At 41.6% G+C, this 19,185-nt stretch overlaps 1 protein-coding gene across 5 annotated transcripts in view; it reads right to left on the bottom strand.

Annotated features, from left to right (window-relative positions):
* Positions 1 to 19,185, bottom strand: part of FILIP1 (filamin A interacting protein 1) — a 110,908-nt gene that overhangs the window by 42,462 nt on the left and 49,261 nt on the right. For all 5 annotated transcript variants that reach the window (XM_065681404.1, XM_065681399.1, XM_065681400.1 and 2 more), the window contains one exon: positions 1,324 to 1,497. In XM_065681404.1, coding sequence (XP_065537476.1) covers positions 1,324 to 1,497 — 174 coding nt within the window. The remainder of the gene's footprint in view (positions 1 to 1,323; positions 1,498 to 19,185) is intronic.

The following is a 19,185-nucleotide window of genomic DNA, read 5'->3' as shown; positions in this document are numbered from 1 at the left end:
ATGTTGCTTCCTTCACTGCTTATTGGGAGCAGATGACAAACTCCATCCTCCTCCCTGCTGAAGCAGCCTTCAGCCTTGGCACTTCTCTGCTTGCCTGCCCCCTGCCCTGCCACGCCCAGCCCTTACCCTGCCAGAATTGCATCTTGCTTAGCCCCAGCTGCGCTGTGCAGTTGCTGTTTCACAGGGTGTCTCTGCAAACTGAGGGAGACAAGGACGGGAGGGCCACGGTGACTTGCCCTCCAGAAGCCGACTATGGCAAAGTCAAACAATCATTGTGTTTTATAAAGGAGCCAGGCTGGGTTCAGCCTAAACTACTCTGAGAACAGATCTTTTGCACTTATGAAATTTTATCATTGTCCTATTTTAGCTCAAACATAACCCCAGTGGGCCTACACATGACAAAAGTTTTCCACTGAGGTTCCTGTCAAATTACATGCTTCTTTAGACAGAACACTGCTAAGCTCTTTTAATCGTGTTCAACAGTATTTCATGCATGCTCTAAAATGTTAATGTTTGCTTTCCTTATTTACTACCATCCCCAAAATTGCAGAAGATGCTTCAATAAGAATACACAGTATAAAGAGATCCCATGGTAGATGCAATTTGTGGTGAAAAAATTAAATGTTCTAATAGGAGGAACTATGAAGATTTAGGTAGGCACTACAGTATATTATACTGCATGTTATTGCATGCTCTTTCTCCATGCCCTGGACTGTTATTAATGTATAAACATGAGCAGTGGCTGCTTATTCTGGCACTCATGCTGGCCTCAGACATTCCCAGGTCTATCCTACATTCATTTGCTACTTAGATTTTAAAGCAATGGATCAAGTCCTACAGTTCTCCTTTACAGGCTGAACTGATTTTGCAGTACTAGAGCTTAAGTAAGTGACATAAAAGGATCACAGATTTATGATCCCATAAATATGCTCAATCTCTGCTAGCTACCCACATGATAGTGGTCTAGCATGCCAAGAAAATCAACGAGTGCTTACCAGTGCTGTGAGCAGTAGAGGTTAGAGCCTATAATTGAAGGAATTTAAAAAACAGAAATGTAATACCTGCAGATTTTGTTCTTGCTTAACAGCACCAGCCCTAAGAAGCATACAAGCTCTTTATTTTCTGTCATCAAACCCAGTGACTTTGCTTCCAATTTATGCTGCAGTTGAGTGAACAAGAATATTCAATTTTTCTCTGATTTCTCATCATTCGTACAAATGCTGTCTTACACTCTTGCATGCTTAGCACAAATCCAAAAGATGTGAAGTCTCACTTCCAGTTAGGATTCTTTCTGCATAATGACAAAAATCAAGAAGTTATTACCTCTGAAATTGGTTTCTCATAGACATCTTCCCCTATGGACTTTTCCTGGGCAAGGATGGCATCCCTGTGTAGCACTCGGAGAACATTCTCTGGAGCTGCAGATCCATAGTGAGCTTCTAAAACTTCAGGTTTGGTTTTCTCTGTCTTCAGCATGTGGATCACATCCTCCCTTGCCTGTAACATTGCAAATCACTACCATAAGCCAACCTATTAACCAACAGTGAAAACAGGGGCATTTCATATGTACAGACTGCACGCACAATAACAAAATAAATTAGAAAAATGCCAGGCTGCCAATGCCAATATGAAAACTTTGGGAGACATCACAGTAAACATGTTCTGTGCAATCCCGGTGTCATCCTTGTAGGCATAAATTATTCTATTCCTGCCTGCCGTTACATTTGAATGCTATAAATTTTTATGTGGGTTGCAACTATATCCAGGGAACATCCTTACTCTTCATATACTTCATCTTATTCACCTCCCATGTTGTCCCCTGACTGGGGTAAGGAGATGAGTAGAACACGCAGCACAAGTGAGCTGAATTAATATTTCTCAGACAGCCTCTAATCAAGTATTTCCTAGCCATTTTCCTACCTGACTTTGTGACTAAAGTCTCTTCAAGTAACTTTTAAAATGAGGTTTTCTAACTTGTTTGTTTAAAGAAAACCCTAGAAAGGTTGCAGACCCCAGCTAACCAGGATAACTGGCAGCAGATCCAAATAGGCTGAGGAAACCTTCCCAGAAGCATAGGAGGGCTGCTGACACTGGAGCAGGGAGCATACTTGGGAGCAGTGGTGCTCCTGTGACTGAGCAGAGTGCAGCTCCCAGCTCCTGGTCCCTTTCCTGGATGGGAGCCCCCAGTTTCAGGCAGAATGGTCAGGCATCCAAGCATGATGAGACTGCTCTGCAAGGCCACCTGGCTATGAATAAGGGGCATTTTAGTGCTATGCTGCAGACAAACATTTAATCCTGAGCTCTGCTTCTGATGACACTTGCCAACATCTGTTAAGACATCCATAAAATGGGGGCAGGGCACTTGCTTGTCCTTCAAAGCAGGTTTACAAGGCCAGGATCCAGGAAAGGGCTGTAACAGGTACAAGTTTTAAGTGGGCACAGAGTTTGCTCCCAGGTTTCCCTGGAAAGCATCTCTCTTACATCCAAAGGGATGAGGGGCAGAGAAGTACCAACAATTTTTCTCTCACCTTCCCTTTTGACACTCAACCCGTGTGAGCTTGGGAAGCAAATTAAGATCTAAGGAAGGTTTTATGAATATTTTGGCAAAAATCTCTTACATGCAGTACCCCTATGTAAACAATAACTGTTTAGGATTTATGAACTGACCAATGCTTCATATGCTCCCATAATGTTCATAATAGCACTCTGTATTATCCATGTAATAAATCTTAAATCTTTACCCAGTACCACAGAGGCATTTCTGCTTTTAAAATGAGCAAGTAAATAATGTCAGCAAATAGCAAAATATATATATTTTTTAATAAAATAAAGCAACATGCAAATAAAAAATCTGAACTTGAGACAAAGACCATGCCATCCAGTCGAGCTAGCCCTATTATAAAAAGCTAGCTGCAGGGGCTTACTCTGTACAACATTTTCCAGCCTTAAATAAAAGCTTTGCGCATGTGTGCAAGATGCAAAATACACGCTGGAATGACATTAATGTTGTTTCAACATGAGCGTGGGAAAGGTGCATCATTCATGCATGTCAAAACTACAAGTGAATTATGTGAGATAGTCCCAAAGAGTGCCAAAAAAGCATGTACACCTCGCTACATCATGTCCTGGGAATACGCCACTCTCAGTATAGAAATAGTGTTATTTTAGGAAAGTTTTAGAGAGGTTCAGGAATATATCATTTTTTACATCCCTGTAAAAATAACAGTTAATATAGTGTCTTTGTTACTATGAGGCTAATGCTTCTATATTGAAGAAAAAGCCCTTAAAAAGCCTAACAGGACAGTATGATAGTTCGGGGGGAATTTATAAATACCCAGATTTTATGACACATTGTCTTAAGTCCTTTTAGGAACAGACAGTTTTGGGGCCATATCTGCATCCTGCCCCAATGGATGAATTTAGTGTCCCACTGTGTACCTCAAAGGAGTACACAATGCACCATGTGCAAAGGAGCGCCAAAAACCAGTAAGATGAGGGGGCAGCCCCCTTCTACCCTCTGCACCAAGGGCCTCAAACAAGCCTTCTGAAACCTTGATTCATTTTGGTCCTTAGCACAGAAAGCTCCTGGCCCCACGTACCCCTTTCCTTCAGGACAGGCATACCTTGGACACTAGGTTATCTGGGAGGGGAGGATATGTTCAGTCTCTCCTGTCAAATCTGGGCCTGCCAGACCCCAGATGGCATAATTAAACATTGACAGGGCCAGGCAGAGACAGCAGAGACAGCTCGGGATGCGTGATTTAACACTGGCTCGAGAGAGTAAAAGATCTGGACTCTCATCCCTGCAATGGTTATTTAATGCAGTAATAGCTGACAGAGGAACCAAACGCGTCGCTTCCCAGTGACCGCCCCAACCCCTGTTTAGTTGTGCACTGCCATGATTACTTCCAGCCTCTTAGTCTTTAATCATTGATGATTAAAATGTAGCAACTTTAGCAGGAGAGAATGAGAGTCCCTGAAACAGCTTATAACTTGTCAGCTAAGAAAGGTTTCTGGAATGTAGGTTTGAGTGTCCCAGGAAGCAGCAGTAGTTGATCCAGGGGAGTGAGTGATGCTGAAAGCAGGAACTGGCACCCCAAGCAGGAAAAAAAGTGCCCAGGTTCTGTTCAGAACTTTGAAGGAAACTCTGTTCATTGCTTCATCTCTAAAAGAAAGCAGTGACCCAGGTAACTCCAGGGGACAGGGCACAGCTGTCAGCCCTGAAAACCCCTCACTGCAGCCCCAGGGGAGGGTACTCAGCCCAGGGACAGCCTGGGTGGCACCATCCCCAGAGCACAGGCAGATCCCAACTCACATGCCCCTTCTTGGGCACCCCATGCCCTGCAGGCACTTGGGATCTGGATCATGTTAGCATGGCAAGGTGCCTTCTGCCTTTTCTTGGCTTGACCCTGGCTCCTATCATTACCTTTACAAGGGTGACAGCTAATGCACCAAGTACTCTTGTTTCAATGGATTTATGATAACAGTTTGTGAAAGGCAAACTAACAAACAGACACTCAGGTAGCTAGGAAGCATTGAAGCAAAAAGAGGGCCTCATGCTAACAATAAACTAGAGACAAATTTGCTTTTATTGGTCAGCAACAAGCCCCAGCACAGGAAGATTCTGAAGCTCAGCCAGCCTAGGTCAGAGAGGGGCTCAGGTGACATCCTGAACTCCCATCAGCCTTGGGATTTGCAAACTCAAGTTATCCTCTCTGAAACTCTTCAGGACAATACAGAGGGAAGGAGCTGAAACAGCAGGCCTGTATAACTTGTGCTTTCATGTTTTCTCCAAATGATTAATTTTCCACTTCAACAGCTAGAAGAGAACTCATGTTGAAATGTTCTCATTCAATGTAGGGTGAGCAACTATCACTATATCAGACTGTGGGATACAGACCATTGTCAGAAAACAATCAGAATAATCCTGTAGAGGAACACTTGGGCTACACACATACCTTGATAGAGGTACGAGAGACTCAAAGTGAGAGGTCCTAGCTAAGAAGAAGGAACCATACTGGCAAGCTGTTTCTGATGGACACTATTGTAGGTGCCTCCCTTGTCTCGAAACACAATGTTTTTTGGCATAAGTCATAAACTAGGAGACAAACACAAGGAAGAGATTTCAAATTGGAAGTAAACTTGTACATAAATCCCAGATCAAAGTTGTTAGCTGTTCTGGTAGAGGGAACATGGTGTTTGGCACAGGAAAGTCATCTCTCAAGTCCTTTTTGTCTTGTTTTGTTGATGCTCTGACAAGGGAGAGTATTCAAGCATGAGTAGACCACATATTGCAACAGCTTGTAACACAATGAAACTTATTTGCGTAAGTCCAAAAGACTGCAATTAGTCAGAGAAGCTCTTTAAAGTCAAGATACAGAATTTAGTAAATGCATATATTTATTTCTATTGTTTTTTCATTACTTAAATTTTCCTACAGAAGACTTCAAGCTGACTCTCTACTACTCAGATTGTGGATTCTTGAAAATAAACATACTTTTCTGTGAATAAAGTGTCCCCAACTAGTTGATTCTCTAAACAGTAGGAGCCAGGACAAAATATTAATGAAGAGGCCACACTACCTCCTAGTAATACTCTTAAGGCAAGAAACACAGAAGGCCACATATGTTGAGAGGTATTTTTCCACGCTCATATTCTCCAGGAACAAAGCCTGTTTAGAGACTCCCTGTTCATCAATATCATAGAACTATAGAACAGCTCAGGTTGGAAGAGACCTCAGAAGATCATCTGGTCCAACGTTTCATGGGAAGGGAAGCCTAGATGAGATCATCTAACACCATGTCCAATTGCATCTTGAAAACTTCAAATGATGGGGACTCTACCACATCCGTGGGGAAGGGTGTTGCAGTGATTGTTCTCACTGCAAAAAAAATATTTCTTTTTTTAAGAGAAACCTCTCCTAGTGCGACCTATAGCCATTGCCCTTTGTCTTCTCCATGTTGCACCTTGTGGAGAGAGAACCCCTATCCTTTGTAGCTGCCCTTTAAGTATGAATAAGATCCCCCCCAAACCTTCTCTCTTCCAGGGAGAAAAGGGCTAATTCCTTCAGTCTTTCCTCATGAGATAGGTTCTGCAGCCTTTTGATCATCTTCATGTCCTTCCTTTGGACCTTCTCCAGCTTGTCTGCATCTCTGTTGAACTGTGGGGACTAGAAGTGGACACTGTACTCAGTTAACTCCTTCAGCTCTCCCTGCTAATAGGAGAACTGCGAAGTTGGACTGTATCTGAGCCTTGTTTTATACTTACTGGAGGTGCCAAAATCTAAAGGCTGATGACCTCACATCCTGAGTATGTCCATGGAGGGGCTAAAGTGCTGTGGGGCACTGCAGTCCCACACATCTTTGGCCACTCTTCTTTTCCTCCTTTCTAGTACTTACTGATTAGTGCACTTTTTTAAGATGCTGGGGTCTATGTTTCTACCTGGGGAATAAGAGATGATGCCCCCCTTCCCTCAGGAGAGCATGCTAGCTGCCCAGCTGGAAGGCTGATGTGATTCCACTCTTTACAGGACTACCCTGAAACACTTTCTGGAAGAATAAAAGAGAAGGGCTTTCTTTTCCTCGCTAGCTTGAGCAGAACAGGGTTCTGAGTTCCAAATCTTGCTTTACTGTGTGCCTAGTAAAATATTTAAATTATATAGAAAGGATGTAAAGAGGTCCCTGCATAAAATTGAAACCATTTAGGAAACAATAGCATGACTCTGCTGCTTGTAAAAGAGAACTGGCAGCCTAGCAACCAAATTCTTGGTCAATGGGAAGACTGTTACACAAGCCCGGCATTTGGACGTGCTTCCTCCTCGTGCCCTGCCCTGCCAATTTACTACAGCCTTCTCTCCCCATTCCCACAGTCTTTGGCCTCTCCCATGAGACTGCTAGCAAAATTCAGCAGCCACTAAACAGGGGATTTTTGCCACAGGCAATTTGTCACCTGGGAAATGGGACTGAGCTGATCAAACTCGTTTCATATAAGGCATCTAGTAAATCGGAAAAAAATTCAGTGGTATTCAAGATGGGATGAATGGAGTCAAAGTAATCACTGTCAGCTGAGGGTGAAACCCACCTCAAGATCCTTTGCCAGCACATCTTCTATGCTGTTCTGAATTTTGTTTGTAAGTCGCCTTCCCACAGATTCACTGTGCCTCTCTCAAAATTGGCTACCAGTAATTATTTCCTTCATAGCTTCATGTTTGGAGCCACCTACAATATATCTAACTACTTCAGAGCAATCTAAATATCTCAATAACATGATGACATTCCCCTTAATTGATAGAAAAAGTTTTGAAAATTTGGGAGCAGGAGAGGTATTTACAAGGAATACACGTAATATTTGGAAGATCTGGTATTCCCAGCTTTTGACTATTTATTTTTCAGTTATCATGACACTTTGTGATGTCTGCACATAATGGAGATTTAATGTTTATGAAGTCTTATTTTTCTTGCCAGTGATTAATGGCAAGAAATAACTATCAAACCACAGTGAAGAACCTTTACTTCTACTTGCGTTGTTGTTACTTGCATTGCACACAGTTCAGGTTATTTATAGTGCAACAGCTGCTCTGTACTGCATGAGAAACTAGATAATGTCACAGGTTCTCCATGTAGTGTTGTGGTCTTACCAGTGGCTGATTTCCTAAATTCCAGTAGACTTTACAAACATTTCACCTAGAGCTAAGAAACATCACACTCAAGGCATCCTTCTGTGGGGGATCAGAAGGATGTTCTCACACTGCACAATCCAGAACAAGCTCATGCTGTGTCACTGCAGGGCAGAAATAGGCTTATTTCTGAAAATTCCCATTAGACACCTCAGAAAGTGAATATTGTGCATTCACTTAGTTCGCTTTAATGAAGAAAGCCTCTTCAGGCAAGTGTACTCAAAAACCTGTATCTGCAAAACTTTCTTAACACTAATCCACTAATCCCTATCTAAACCCAGTGACTTCCTTTCTTACTTTAGGAAGGAATTCAAACAATTAAAAGGAAAGTGCACCTTCTTCATTTTGTGTCTTGATACTATGAATATGAATAGAGAAAACAATAAAATTACCCCTGCCTACTGGGATGACTCTTTTGTTAAAGGCCTCATTCCTCAAGCTATCCCTATATTTGAGGATTGGTTAGTAATTTATCTTCCAGCTCAGATGCACTCTGTGTACAAAGCCTGCTTTGAAGCTGGGAAGTTAGATGCTCCAGTGCATAGAGCATGTACAAGGGTCCTTTTTGCTAAAACCTCAAGAAATATTTTTCTCTCCTACACCAGATATCTGAAGTAGCCTTGTTTATATCACTCAGTTATTCTAGCTATGCAAAATGCTGGCTTATGACACGTATACATAGCTTTTCTTTCAAGGAAGAGAAACAGCAAAATTCTTTCTTGCCTTTCATCTTAGCTTAGTTTCCTAATACTTGAAACTGTGGAGTTTACTTACATGAATTTCTTTTAGCATTTCTAGACTGAGGCATATGTACATGATTTAATTTGGAGGTAAGGAGGTGCCTTCAGTGATGAAAAGTGACCATCAGTGGGTTTGGTTTTGTTTTGTTTTATACCAAAGTTTAGTGAAATATATCCAGAAATGTAAGTATTCCCTCACGACCCTGGGGAAATGAAACAGAATTGTTCTATCTTCTCTACACCGGGTAGAACTTTCTGGCCTTGTATGAAGATTTTGGACCTATACAGTATATTTCACTTTGTTGTGCATTATCTTACATTGATAACATAGAAAGTCCTTCTAAAATCAACACTGGAGGAGACACACATGATAGACCAGCTCATCCACCACACAAACACTCTGAAGTAGCTCCAAAAGAGCTACATCCGAAGTTAGTTTGGACTTTTCTGTTTAAAAAAGTCCACCCTAAAGACTGCAGAGCTGAGGAGAAGCAGCACTGAGCAATGTATTACTTCTTACAGCAAGCTTCAAAACAGATCAAATGAGCACTAGAAGACATCTGTCTGTTATTTCCTGCCCACACAGCTTTGTTCTGCTTTATTGCCAGAGAGCTCCATGGATGATGTCACTTTTTTCTGAAGAAAACAGGCCACCAGAGTCTTTCACTGACATAATTAATTATCTGTAGTCTGGGCCATAGCCAGAAAATTCCCATGGCAAGGCCCCCAAGAAGTATTAACTCCACACTGCTTGATGTTTCCAGAATTTTTAGGGTCTGGGGTATCCTGTCTTGTCCTTTCACACTGAAAGTGTGCTTTGCTCGATACTATTGAACCATGGGGCAGCTACTGCAACATACAGAATTATAGTGCCATGATCCAGTCAGCACAGAGAGACCATTATGAGGGGTCCCTGTCAGTTATGCACATGAATCTGCATGTTGGGATATGTTCTACATGGTTCAGCGACGCATCACAATGGCTAAACCCATTGGTTTGGGTTTGCCATATCCAGTCATATGGCAAACATCTCAGTCAACATTACAGTATAATAACAGACTGCACCTGACCCGGAGCCTGCCAACAAGCAGAGACCACAGATTGATCCAACTAGTCAGCAAGGAGAGGAAGGAACATCTGTTAAAACACCTTCTTGGACACCTGAACAAGATGAATCATTAACAACAGCACAGGAATGACTATGTTTGCAGTTCAGTGCTGCAATCATACAATCTGTGTTAACCAGTCTGGACTGAAACTCAAGAGATCCATGGACCTCATTCCCGTGCTTCATGCATAAAATTAACCTTACCATACTCCAGTTTCCATTTCATAATGGAAATAATACTTCACAGGAATGCTGTGAGATTTAATTCATAAGCGTATATAAGATCTAGGTGCTAATGTGATGAATATTACGAAAAATATAGCACTCTGATATCAATGCCGTTGTTCTCCTATCATTTCCCTCCATTCATTACATTCCTTTATTTCCTCCACATTTATGTACTTCTATGCTATCATTCAATTTGTTGAAATCCATTGGAAACTAAAAAGTATCTTTGCTAAACACGTAACTCAGGTTGTCTAAATTGCTCTTTCAAAGTGCTTCATTGGCTGTATAAGGAATTTAAGCATCTGAAATTAGAGGCTCTGACCTGAACTTCAGGGAGGCACTTGAGGCTGCTGGTGTAAGCACTACCTCTCCAAGAGGAATAAACCAGCTAAGGTATTTTTTTTTCTGTTGTGACCTAGGTCCCTTCTGGCAGGAATGAGGATGCGTGGAGCAGGATGGAACAAGAGACAAGATGGTGCCAGTGGGGCCATAGCTGTCAGGATGATGATGTTCAGAGGAAATCCTTCTGCCTCCTCTGTGGAGACATAAGAATAACTCAGAGTGGGATACTAACAGACATAAGTGTGTATACATGTATAATAAACTGTATACACAACTTTTCCTTGTGCAAATATTTTGTTGACTTCAACAAGCTGTTTTTCAGTGCTTTGTGGTACATGGATGTGCATTCAAGTTTCTGATGACTGATGAATGGGCAAGAACAGTAGGACTGCGCTACAGCAAGCAGTCACCAGCGTAGCAAATTACTTGAACAGAGGAGTTGCCAGAGGAAACGAGGGAAGTGGCTCAAACTCTTAGAGTGAAGTGACATAGAGAGGGTGGGCCACAAAAGGTGCAGCATAAGAGCTCCTGGCAGTGCCCATGATGCCTTCATAGCCTCCAATGTCTTCAAAATCCCCCTGATCCTCCCCTGTGTCTGTCCTTCCCCTTTCCATCCTCTACCCCGCTTGGACATTCTCCCCTCTCTCCATCCTCCCATTTCATTCCTAGAATGACTCTGAAGCCCATCAAAATGCCATTTTGCCTGAAATGCTAAGACTGCCTGAACCAATACTGGGGAAACGGGTTTTCATTATGAAGCTGACCGCATCAATACATCTGTTTCTGACTTGTTTATACTTGAAAGTGACAAATGCCTGGAAGTTACCATGCAACTGTACTTGGGTTAGTCAGTTCCACTCATTTTGCTGCCATGGAAGAATTTATGCTGATTTTTTTGCAAAGAAAAACAATCCTTTCCAGGATAAGAAAGACTTGCAAAATACAAACCATTCCTGTCTTAGGAAAGGACTGCCCTTTATTCTCAGCAGTGTATCATTTTGAGTGCTGCATGTGCACAGCCCTAAGAAGTAAGTCACTGAGCTCATTTTATTTTGGACATCATGCAAAATTGTACACTGAAGTCTACAGCAACTTCATGAAGATGTGGCAAGACACGGGATGTTCAGTAGGGCCAGCACTTTTCTCTGTGAAAATGCTACATTTCTCTCATTTTAGTCAACCAATAGGTGGAGCCTTTAACCCTAGAAACAAGACATTCTCAGATAGCCATGCTCACACAGTTATTATATAAATACTTATATTTGCTTTTATTGAAGCTCATTTTGGATGGAAAATAATCTATTTTGCTCTCAAGAGCTTATTTGATCCTCAGTTGGAGAACAGGAGACACAAACTTAATAAATATTCAACTGGGACAGCAAAGTTAATAAAACCAGAGTCAGCTACAACTGCAGTATTAAATTAACAACCGGTGACTCAGAGCACTGGGCAGCATTATGACACATAAGACATATGCTCATTGCAAGCTTTCCCAAGAATCCCAGATATTTTAAAGCCAGAGAGTCCCTGCATCTAGCATTTAGCATTACAAAAGGCTTGGCCATGTCCTCTCCCACAGAGTGAGCTTTCTCTCAAGAAAATGAGAAAAGACACAAGCTTGCTCATTAGTGTTGCTCTGAGTACACGATTTCTATTAAGTAAATCATAATTTTTAAAAAAGAGTCGAATTACATCAGTTAATTAAATTATTTAAAAATTTTGCAAAGGAGAATCAGTTAAAGACACGAAAGTTTTTAGGAGGTAATCCTTACTGTTCTGTTTTGGACAGCAGACCAAGAATTCTGGGGAAAAAAACCCAAGTTGCTCATACTCTTCCTTCCTCTCTAGACAAGATGTTCAATGGGTCTGAGACATCAGCCAATTGTTCCTCAATTTGACCCTCCAAGCCTAAATAGCATGATAGATATAGTTCTGTTAGGTACAGCTCACGCATTAACAGAGCAGGATTTTAAAATGCCTTTGTGAAAGAGGTTTTCCGCCTACAGCTGTCCAGTGACGGTGATATTTTATTGAGGATAATTACTTTGAAAAACATAATTCTAAAGCAATTTTGTTACCAAAGAGATGGTTATCATTGCTATCACTGATAGTACCTCTGCCCTTAATTTCAGAGGGATCAGGAAATTGCCAGAATAGCACAATTTAACTACATTTCAATATACTACCATATCTTTTTTTTTCCTATTTTTTTTTCTCTCCCATAAAACAGCAGGGCTCTGTTTTAAAATTCATGATTCTGGGGCTAGCTAGACAAGCCCTGCTTACCTCCCATAGTATCTCCTACACTTTGCATAGCAAGGATTGCAAGTTACAGAAAAAAACCCCATACTATTCTGGACAAAATTCAGCTCTGGATATAAATTATTCAGTGAAAATAAAAGAGGGCATTTGTGGTCTGAAGTCTATCCTATCTTCATTTTTTTTTTGTCCTGCAAAAGCTTGCTTCACCAGAAAAAAGCAAAAACCAAGGGTTCAGTCAGAGGCGAGAGAAAGTTTTAATTCATTGTACTGATATGCCAGACATTTTTAGGGACTTTTTAGGCTTTCACTTTGCTACAGTGTGGACGCCATCCTTCTCTTCACTGTCTTGACTTTTCTATATCCCTTTTCTATGTCTCTGTCTTGGCTCCCTTTATCCCTGTTGTATTCCCCTTTTTCTTGCATTCTTTTTCTTCTATTGCCCAACCTCTTTCTTCTCATTCCATTCTCCTTAAGTCACCTCTCCCTCCTCACATTAACCCTATCCTCTCTTCTTTCCTTTAGCTCTGTACATGCCAAGATTTTTCTCTCAGGGAATTTGAATTTCATCTGTATGATATGCTCAGAAAATTCGAAACCATTTTAATCTAATTAACAAGACTTTACAGTTATAAACACTTAGCAAAGCTGCTTTACATGCACTGTTCTCTGGCTTTACCAATGCCTTTCACTCTGTCTCCTCTTCAGCTTCTCAAACTGAGATTTTGCTAATGACCATCTGAAAACTCTTTCTCTTCACTCTGTTATGTACTCTTTCCTCAGGTGCCAAGGCATCTAGTCGAAACTTTCTCTTCTTTGGACAGTGGGATTGAGTGCGCTCTCAGCAAGTTTGCCGATGACACCAAGCTGTGTGGTTCGGTTGATAACGCTGGAGGGAAGGGATGCCATCCAGAGGGACCTCGACATGCTTGTGAGGTGGGCTGATGCCAACCTTATGAAGTTCAACCATGCCAGGTGCAAGGTCCTACACCTGGGTCGGAGCAATCCCAGGCACAGCTACAGGTTGGGCAGAGAAGAGATTCACAGCAGCCCTGCGGAGAAGGGCTTGAGGGTGCTGGTCGATGAGAAAATGAGCATGAGCCGGCTTCAGTGTGCGCTCACAGCCCAGAAAGCCAACCGTATCCTGGGCTGCATCAAAAGGAGTGTGACCAGCAGGTCGAAGGAGGTGACTGTGCCTCTCTACTCTGCTCTCGTGAGACCTCACCTGGAGTATTGTGTGCAGTTCTGGTGTCCTCAACATAAAAAGGACATGGAACTGTTGGAACAAGTCCAGAGGAGGGCCACGAGGATGATCAGGGGACTGGAGCACTTCCCGTATGAAGATAGGCTGAGAAGTTGGGGCTGTTCAGCCTGGAGAAGAGAAGGCTGCGTGGGGACCTCATATCAGCCTTCCAGTACCTGAAGGGGGCCTATAGGGATGCTGGGGAGGGACTCTTCATTAGGGACTGTAGTGATAGGACAAGGGGTAGTGGGTTAAAACTTAAACAGGGGAAGTTTAGATTGGATATAAGGAGGAAATTCTTTCCTGTTAGGGTGGTGACACACTGGAATAGGTTGCCCAAGGAAATTGTGAGTGCTCCATCCCTGGCAGTGTTCAAGGCCAGGTTGGATGAAGCCTTGGGTGGGATGGTTTAGTGTGAGGTGCCCCTGCCCATGGCAGGGGGGTTGGAACTAGATGATCTTAAGGTCCTTTCCAGCCCTAACTATTCTATGATTCTATGATTCTATTACTATATTACAATTATACATTAATATACCCAAAAGAAACACATTCTCTTTCCACCCACTTATCTAACCCATATTCCTTGCCTGAGCTTTCAGGCAGCTCAGTATTTAATAATATCCATACAAGAGTATCAAGAAAGGCACTGAAGAAAAAAATACAGGGTTTTATATGGTGTTTTTAACCAAGCAATTCCTAGGCGGCTATCACAATCTTGTTTCAACGTCTCAGGAAGTCAAGTTTGAAACAAGGGCAGTTTAAGGCATTACATGAAAGTTTAGACATTGCAGCAAGAGGACAAAGAGAGATAGAAAAACACATCACAGCCTCAGCTACAGAGTCAAACTCTCCGACTTATAGAAATCTGACAAGTGATTGGAAGGCCAAGTAAAGCCATGTCAGCAGAGAAAGGGAAACTTTGAACCCAACATACAAGGCACCAGTGAGCTCTCTCCTACTGTACTGCGTGCAGTTCCAGCCACAGGCATTAAGATAGATAAACCCAGGGTGTAACTGGTGGTGATCAAAGGGTGATGAAGACATGGAAAGCCTACTTTGCTAGAAGAAATTAAAAGGATGTGGCATGGCTAGCACAGCACCACAAAGGCTCAGAGGGTGCAAGACTGCTGTCTACAAATATATCAGGCATTAAACAGTAGGAAGAGAAGTAGGCTTTTTGAAGTATGATTGGTGTATAGCACAATGTCATAAAGGTTTCGCTCAACATAATTACAATTGCACTAACATTTAGCAAAATGTCTCTTTTAATTTCTAAATTTTTCAGTTCTGGAACTGTTTTCCAATAAGAGTTGCAAGGTAAACAAGCCACCTAATCTTAAAACACAGCTTGATAAATTAATGACAAAGGTTAAATTAAGTGGTTGCCTAAAGAATTTGCTGCTGGGACTTGATTTACAGCAGATCCTCTACAATTTTATGTTCAGGATTCTCAGAAATATGGTTCAGTCAATGCATCTGCAGTATGAGGATAACGAAAGCCGGAGTTTGGAAGTAAAAAAAGAATAAGGAAAAAGGTCACAAACAGAGAAATAAAGAAGGACAGAGGAAAGCTAAAGGAAGAGGGAAAGTTAGATATTAAGAAAAATAATATAATAGAATGACTATAGAATAAAATGTATTAATAAAATATGTAGCTGTATAAAAAGGAAAAAAAGAGGAAAGCAGAAAAATGGAAATAGTAGAGAATTTTCCTTTCCTTTATGTTTACCAAACTTAGTCTTCTGATAGAAAGACAGATGGTAAAATACTAAAATACTTTTAGAAATGTTAGAATGCAATGGGTAGTATATCACCTATACCCATGTGGATACCTGGTAACTGAGTTTGCTGAGAGAGAGGATTTCTTTCATGGCAGGATGTACAGCCACTGTTATCTAAGTGTTTCAGAAGGACTTTACCAGATAGAACAAAACACACAGACCTCACTCACCTCTGCTAACCCTTCCCTGATACACCCAAGTCAAGTGAAAGTCTTACAGCCCATCCGAAGGTGAGCTCCTCCTGGCTCTGGATGAGAGAGCTCTTTCCCCCATGATTGTCCCGTTTCAGACACCAGCAACCAGCCCCCTGTACCTGCCCTACAACAACCCCTCCTGCAGCAGATGAAATCACCAGTGCAACCTGCAGTTTGGTAGTCAGTGGCACAAATGCAATTAAACTACTAGCCCCAGGCTGGCAGTCCTGGAAGGATCTTTTCACAAGCAACCTCATCAGAGAGACCAAATCAAACTGGACATGATAAGAAGAGTTAGCTTCAAGCTAAGACCAGGATATAGTGGGAGCACACCTTGCTGGGCCATGGGGTGCATGGTGCCAGGCAAGGGGAGACATTCTTCCTGGGGAGCTATAGTTCTGACACTTTGTGTGAGAACTCATTTTTCTTGGAAACCCCAATGATTTGTAGTGGGATGCTGACTTCATAAATCTGTTTTCATTATTGTAGCAATTTTTTTCCATACATGCAATAGAAGAGTGAATGGTAAACATGTAAGAATACTGCTCTTCAGTTTCTTTTCAGCCCCTAACCAGGAAATGTTGAAAATCAGTGTTGATATTGCTGGTGATTAATGGCTGCTGCTCAGAAAGTGCACAGGGAATATATTCGTGCCAGGACAAAGCCATAGGTCAATGGACAAAAATCTGTGAACAACAGGTAGGTTCATATCATCATTGTAAAGATCCACAATGCCTGTATTGCTCTGTAATTAATAATACTCACACTGAATTGACTGAAATCACTGTAAAAAAACAGGAAAATTAATGCCATGCCTTCACATCCAATGTATTCTACTGGTGTTTGAGGTTTTCTTTTCAAATCAGTTTTGCAGTATTTAAAAAATTAGATTTTTCCCCCCAGGTATAGGAAGAAACCCTTCATGGATTTTTAGTCCCTATAAATTTAATTTGTGTTTAAAGACCATGTAATCATTGGTTTTTTATATGAGCAGTGAGCTCTCACAAGTGAAAAGACACTCTACTGAGCTATAAGGTCTTTAAAATCAATCCCTGTCATCAGTTCATTTGTTTCCCACTCTCTTTCAGAGAGGTTGTGCTTAAGAGCTCTCCTGCCATGTATATTGGGATCCATTTTCATCGCCACAGCTTCTGTATACTTTTTCTCCCTTTTTGTTTTCTTACAAAATAAGGCTTAGGCTACGGTGACCTCAGCCATTTATGAAAACCTTTCCTTCTCTATATTCAGTAAGTGCATGGGGCTCTGCCAGGAAATCTGATGACAGGCAGGGCCGAGTCCAACTTGGCCTTAAAAGCTAAAGCACAGGCAAGCTACCTGAGGTCATTATAATAAAAAAAATCCCCCAAATAAAGAAAAGTAAAAAAAAAAAGAAGATATAAATATTGCTGCCAGGGCATGTCTCTATGGTTAACTGGCACATTCAGGTTCAAAAAGCCCCAAAGGACGGACTCAGAATTGATATCAACAGCAATGTGGCACAGGCCTATCTTTGCTATGTCGTCAGTGAACTAAGCACACAAAGCATATGTATACATTATTAGTTTACCCTGCTAATGCTGTGGTTGTCATGACCAAGTTGCTTCCTGTGACTGAGCTTACTGGTTGGGGTTTACAAGGCAGCGTCATCTTGCTCTGCATTTGGTAATGCAGGCATAAGATTCCCCCTGTTCATTGCTGCTGAGTAAACAGTCATGATATTTTACCTTTTTTTCAATTTCAAAAAATATTGGAACTCCCTACAGGTACAGCCTGCTGTTATTCTCAAAACAAAGTCTTCTTACATATGCCTATATAATATTTGCCTTGCCAGTATTGAAACGGCTTCAAGATAAACCCACAGACAGATTTGTCAGTCCAACAAAATGCCAGCCAGGCACCAGAAATGTCCAAACTGATCTGAAAATGAAAAGCCATGAAATGACTCAATGCATTAGGTCACTGTGACAGCCAGGAGGTAATATCAGAGTATTTGCTTTGGCTGGAGTCTTCCTTGGCTCATCTTTGTAGTGACAAAGCCAGGCTCTCATCTCAAGCCAAAGTGCCATAGCTTGCTTGCTTCAGTAACGGTTCAACATAGGTACCAGGCAAATAACTAAAATGGGTTTTTTTGAAGTGGAATTATAAGCTCATAGGGATTAAAAAGAATAATGATTCTCTTCCCTGCCTGGTAGTAAGGAGCAGAACAGACATACTCTATGGCTACCAGCATGGTTGTCTTTATAATCCTCCTGTGATTCTGGGAAGCTTTAGACATGCCTGACATACTCTGTGGGTCTGTCTGTATGAATATCCCTAGAGTATTGTCCCAGAAAAGTATCATCTTGGTGAGGAGTTTCAGCCCACATTACAGTGCAGATGGCAGCTATCCTCATCATTCCCATAGGGATAATGAGAACACGGGCAGATTTTATACATTGTGTAACTCCCCCCCCCCCCCCCCCCAAAGACTGCGGTAAATAGTCACATTTCAGTGTATCGAACAGGAGAATTACTCAGAGATAAGAATAAAGAGCACATTTATTGCCACCCAGGAAACGTTAGGGATTTTCTTCACCTCCCCATTCCAGATCACAAACGTGACTTCAGGGTAAATCTTTCTAAACTACATGAGCATGATAAATTTCTAATGAGGTTTGGCTCTATTCACCACTGAAGCTGCAAGCTAACTCCATCTTTCAGGAAATGATATATGCAGGGTTTTGTATAAAGCCAAATGAAGCACTATAAAAATGGATACTGTTTTGTAATGATAATTTTTTTTTCCTTTCTTTTCAAAATTGCGTTCAATAATTCTTCCTTTTTCCTGCAGTTTTTCACTGCAAAACAACTGTCTTCTGCCTTTATGAAAAAAAGTTATTTAGCTTGAATGCACATTTAATGAAACTTGAAAGTACTTTCTGACAAACTGAAGGTGAATTATGCACAGGAAGAGTGATACTTAATGATTCTTAATGAGATGAAATCTCAGACTTGTGGTAATGGTGCAACTCAGTTGACTCATCTAACAAAGAAATTAACAAAAGAGTTGCTTCTTGTAATCAGATAAGACAGTAACAAGTACAAGAAACAATACTAATTTGTCTTTGCAAGGAAGGGAATGTGGAGAGTGCTGGAGGCCAGATGCTGGAGGCAGAGCTCTAACTGAACCCTGTATATGCAGAAAGTCCAGGGACCATCTTAAGACCTTTTTCAGAATTGGTGACTTGAAGTTCTGTCTCTTGAATATTTGCATTAATGATTGTAATTACACTCACCATATTTGCTTGTCTTTCCCCCACCGCTGAAATCGTAGAATTATAGAATAGTTAGGGTTAGAAAGGACCTTAAGATCATCTAGTTCCAACCCCCCTGCCATGGGCAGAGACACCTCACACTAAACCATCTCACCCAAGTCTTCGTCCAACCTGGCCTTGAACACTGCCAGGGATGGAGCACTCACAATTTCCTTGGGCAACCTATTCCAGTGTGTCACCACCCTAACAGGAAAGAATTTCCTCCTTATATCCAATCTAAACTTCCCCTGTTTAAGTTTTAACCCACTACCCCTTGTTCTGTCACTACAGTCCCTGACGAAGACTCCCTCCCCAGCATCCT

The sequence above is a fragment of the Lathamus discolor genome, chromosome 5 (assembly GCF_037157495.1).
Source record: "Lathamus discolor isolate bLatDis1 chromosome 5, bLatDis1.hap1, whole genome shotgun sequence".
Lineage (NCBI taxonomy): Eukaryota > Metazoa > Chordata > Aves > Psittaciformes > Psittacidae > Lathamus > Lathamus discolor.
Note: the sequence above shows the minus strand (reverse complement) of the source record. Positions and strands in the feature narration are given on the sequence as shown.